The sequence below is a fragment of the Sinocyclocheilus grahami genome, unplaced genomic scaffold, assembly GCF_001515645.1.
Source record: "Sinocyclocheilus grahami isolate Dianchi unplaced genomic scaffold, SAMN03320097.WGS_v1.1 scaffold175.1, whole genome shotgun sequence".
NCBI lineage: Eukaryota > Metazoa > Chordata > Actinopteri > Cypriniformes > Cyprinidae > Sinocyclocheilus > Sinocyclocheilus grahami.
Window position 1 is genome coordinate 482,509 of NW_015505354.1, and position 4,798 is coordinate 487,306.

Here is a 4,798-nt window from a genome sequence, read left to right on the forward strand (position 1 = left end):
ACGTTACCAGGAAAAATTTTCTGTTTTCCAACTGTAAATTGTGAAACAGTCAGGGACAAGCACAGATGCAAAACCTGGGTAAGAAGATGGACAGCTGATCAAAATTTGTTTCAGGGTGGACACCTGCTGTCAAGGTCACAAAGCCTAAAATAAATATAATCAACAGCACAGCTGTTGGATCTCCATGGTTGTATCAAAATTTGACATACAGTTTCATCTACACTGTTTAAAAATGTAATTTTGTGCTCTAATTTGTTCCCTGTAATATTAATACTATTGTATTGCAGATGGCTTCTCACTGTTAAGGAGGTTTTGGCTTTATATTTTAGGAAAATTATGACAATCAATTTTACACTGTCTAAAAATAGCTTGATACTATATATTTTCTATACACTGCGTGCCAATGCAACCCCAACATACTGTTTTCTCTTCATGGAAACACAATTATAGCGTATTGTTTATCAGACTTCAGATATGTCTTTTGGAGCTGATTGGTCAATGGCAGACCACTTGGGCGTGGATCAATAGGCTGACAGTCCTATAAATACTGCAAGTGAGGAGCGAGACCTTGATCGAACAGGTTAAATCAGCAGCCATGAGGTCTTTGGTGTTCCTGGTGCTCCTTGGAGCTGCCTGTGAGTAGAGACTCCATTCACTGATTCACTGCAATTATGAATTTCACTCAGCTCATTTTACAGGTAAGCATATTTAATATACTGACGATACTCTCTCATTTGTGTAGTTGCTCTGGATGATGACAAGATTGTTGGTGGATATGAGTGCAAACCCCATTCCCAGTCCTGGCAGGTGTCTCTGAACTCTGGCTACCACTTTTGTGGTGGCTCTCTGGTCAGCGAGTACTGGGTTGTGTCTGCTGCTCACTGCTACAAGTCGTAAGTGATGTCTTCATAAAGTAGTTCATGTATCAGTCCATTGGTTTCCTCAGATCTGAACAGTATTTGACTTGGTCTTTCAGACGTGTGGAGGTCCGTTTGGGTGAGCACAACATCGAAGTTGATGAGGGTTCTGAGCAGTTCATCTCCTCTGAGAAGGTCATCCGCCATCCCAACTATGACTCCTGGACAATTGACAGTGACATCATGCTGATCAAGCTTAGCAATCCCGCAACCCTCAATCAGTATGTGCAGCCTGTGGCCCTGCCCAATGGCTGTGCCGCCGCTGGCACCATGTGCAGTGTCACTGGCTGGGGAGACACCATGAGTTCCAGTAAGTGTCAGGATTCATGATGCCACTTCTTTACACTACATGTTCATAGCACTTTGGTTCACTCCATCTCTGCTGCTGTTGTATTCAATTCTTTGCAGCTGCTGATTCCAACAAGCTTCAGTGTCTGGAGATCCCCATCCTGTCCGACAGCGACTGCAACAACTCCTACCCTGGTATGATCACAGATACCATGTTCTGTGCTGGATACCTGGAGGGAGGAAAGGACTCTTGTCAGGTAGAGGATGACAAGAAATAGAATTGTTGCATGAACATTATATGAGACAATCTTAATAATAATAATAAGTTAACAAAGTTAGACAGCATAAATACACCATAAGACTCACTGTACAAAAGTTTTCAATGAAAGTTTATGGGATTTTTTGTGGTTTATGAAAACCATCGAAAACCAGTCGGATCAGTTAGAAACGAGGGTCTGAAGGTCTGACCCGAGTTTGGTGGTTGTAGCTTTAAAGCTCTAGGAGGAGTTAGGTGTTAAATTTTGGCTTTCTCAAGCCAACTTAAATATCTGACTATGCAAAATAATCATCTTTCACAAAGAACTCAAAAGAAAATACATATGTTTAGTCATTTTAAAAGCTTTATTAAAACTTATTTATAGGCAATCTATATTATAAATGTATAAAATTAATTGCCAGTTCATATAATACGATCTCTAACCCAGGATAAAACCTGCTCTGGAGCAGGGTAGCCGTGTAGCATAAGTTACCATGACACCAGCTAAAAACAGCTGATTTGGCAAAAAAAAGTTAACAAAGTCAGACAGCATAAATACACCATAAGACTCACTGTACAAAAGTTTTCAATGAAAGTTTATGGGATTTTTTGTGGTTTATGAAAACCATCGAAAACCAGTCGGATCAGTTAGAAAAGAGGGTCTGAAGGTTTGACCCGAGTTTGGTGGTTGTAGCTTTAAAGCTCTAGGAGGAGTTAGGTGTTAAATTTGGGCTTTCTCAAGCCAACTTAAATATCTGACTATGCAAAATAATCATCTTTCACAAAGAACTCAAAAGAAAATACATATGTTTAGTCATTTTAAAAGCTTTATTAAAACTTATTTATAGGCAATGTATATTATAAATGTATAAAATTAATTGCCAGTTCATATAATACGATCTCTAACCCAGGATAAAACCTGCTCTGGAGCAGGGTAGCCGTGTAGCATAAGTTACCATGGCTACGAAACCCACTCAAAACCAACCCACCTTCTTGAGCCCGAAAACTCAGAGTTTGCTCAAACATAATTGAACTTACCTGGGTAAAAATCGAAACCTGCTTTGTGCAACAGGCCTCTGCTGAAGACCACTGTGTGAGTGTTATTAAACATACAGATGTAACAAACTGTTAAATTATTATTTTTTTAACTCCACACACCCACACACACTAGTTTAGTACTATCTAATCTAAACTGCTATTATGGAATGCACAACACAGAAAGACAAATATAAAGATGAACATGTCATCATTCATCATCCGCTTGAGATAAATATACTCTACATGCTGAATGTAGAAATATGTAAACAGTGTGTACTGCATATAAGACTGCTGATTGTAAAAAGTTGGCACACTCAAAATTGCATTAAATACAGATGGAAAATTTGGGTGGGAAGATGGACAGCTGTTGAAAACTTGTGTTACATTGAAAACTTGTTGTCAAGGTCACAAAGCTTAAAATTAACCTATTCAGCAGCACAGCTGCTGGATCTCGCTGGTTGTGTTCAATTTGTTCATCAGAATTTAAATACATCTGTATTGCTGGTGGCATTTCACTGTTAGGTTAAGGAGGTTCTGGCTTTATATTTTGAGAAACTTACAACAAACATTTTACCTTTAAGAATATAAGCAATACAAATTATATATCTTGTTTCTTTACATGCTTGATAAACTAGGTAACATCAGATTGCCAATGCAGCCCTAATACACAGTTTTCTAACATTCAAATAATCAAGATATAATTCTGTATCTCTTCATAGATACACAATGACAGCACTTCAGATATGTCTTTTGGAGCTGATTGGTCAATGGCAGACCACTTGGGCGTGGATCAATAGGCTGACAGTCCTATAAATACTGCAAGTGAGAAGCGAGACCTTCATCGCACAAGTTAAATCAGCAGACCATGAGGTCTATATATATATATATATATATATATAAACAAAGAGTAAGAAAATATATTTCATTTGTTATAATCAACAACATGAAGTGAACATGAAATGAGAGTTACATCAAGGCTTCCCAAACTGGGGTTCGTAAAGGGACTGCAGGGTGTTGGAGAGTTTAATGAAAAGCTAATAATAAATTAAATTCTAAACAAGTAAAATTAAAATCATTTTAAAATAACAATAAAATTTAATATTTTGTACCTGCATGTCATATGACCATGACCATTAACCAAAGTTAGAGAACCGTGAACATGCAAATGTGCTAATTATTCAAATATTTATTTTTAAATCTAAGGGGTACTTCAAGTAAATATATTAGGTGAAAGATGTGCCTGCATTACATGTAAATAATAAATAAAATGCAATTTATACATTTTAATGTGCTTGAAAGACAAAAGCCTCCCAAATGACATTGTAAAACATGGTTAAATAACCTTATTCAAATACAAATGAATGTGTTCATCAGTAGTTGATGCAATGTTGAAACACTTTCAAACACTTGAAACACTAAAATGATTTGTGTAAATCCAGTGGTCAAATGCCGAGTAGTCACCTGACTAGTGACTGGTCTTTGTGTGAATGTCCACAAACCTGGAAGACTTTCTTAGTGTACATAAGCGGTAGGCTAATTTTGAAAGGAACATTTAAAAGATGCAAAATGGGAATTAGGGAGAATCAATAAATTATACAAAATTTTTTGCTATTGTATGAATAATATGTAATCATGTAATCAATAAAAAAGTAACTGCAGTCCGATTACAAGTATTTTAAAATGTAATTTAATCTAATTACAAGTACTTAATTTTTGGAATCTGATTACGTAATCCAGATTACATGCAATCATTACTACCCTGGGGTGCGTTTCCTAAAATCTTCGTAAGCCTAAGAAGTTCGTAAAAACGATCGTACGACTGATCTTAATATTACGGTCTGTTTCCCAAAATCATTGTAACTTAAGTAACATTTGAAAATCATCGTAGATGAGTGCTCTGGAGTAATCGTAAAACTCTAAGTGCATCGTAAGAAGACAGAGTTATGCGGTCACCTGCAGGACAATCGGCAGATTGCACCTTTAACTTTATTCAAGTGCAATGTGATTATAATATAAGGATTTGATTGTACTTTATTGTACACTTTATTACTCTTTTTTTAAAATTAATTTATAAATGAAATAATTAAAAAGGGCAGAAAAAATAGAAATACACATCTAAAATAAATGACTGAACGAAAAAAATTTTTTATAAAAGAAGTAATGTAGGAAATATGCTTCAAAGACTGGGGAAAAATATCTGTCAATGACTTGCTGAAGTGCACGAAAACCGGCCATGTATTGGACCCAGAAATAACTCTCTCTCTCTCTCTCTCTCTCTCTCTCTATATATATATATATA

General features: G+C 36.2%; 1 protein-coding gene across 1 annotated transcript; it reads left to right on the forward strand.

Moving 5' to 3' along the window:
* The first annotated feature begins 554 nt into the window (after positions 1-554).
* LOC107593705 (trypsin-1-like) lies at positions 555-1,483 on the forward strand. The gene is made up of 4 exons (XM_016283562.1): positions 555-635; positions 743-893; positions 977-1,227; positions 1,326-1,483. Exons 1-4 carry the CDS (start codon positions 596-598, stop codon positions 1,481-1,483), a joined length of 600 nt encoding a protein of 199 aa, XP_016139048.1. The 5' UTR covers positions 555-595.
* The last annotated feature ends 3,315 nt before the right edge of the window (positions 1,484-4,798 follow it).

What these genes read in the sequence shown, in the direction of transcription:
- LOC107593705 (XM_016283562.1), top strand. Translation starts at nt 596, where the DNA reads ATGAGGTCTTTGGTGTTCCTGGTGCTCCTTGGAGCTGCCT. An exon ending in GGTGCTCCTTGGAGCTGCCT is followed by an intron (nt 636 to 742) that starts GTGAGTAGAGAC and finishes TCATTTGTGTAG; the next exon opens with TTGCTCTGGATGATGACAAG. An exon ending in GGGAGACACCATGAGTTCCA is followed by an intron (nt 1,228 to 1,325) that starts GTAAGTGTCAGG and finishes AATTCTTTGCAG; the next exon opens with CTGCTGATTCCAACAAGCTT.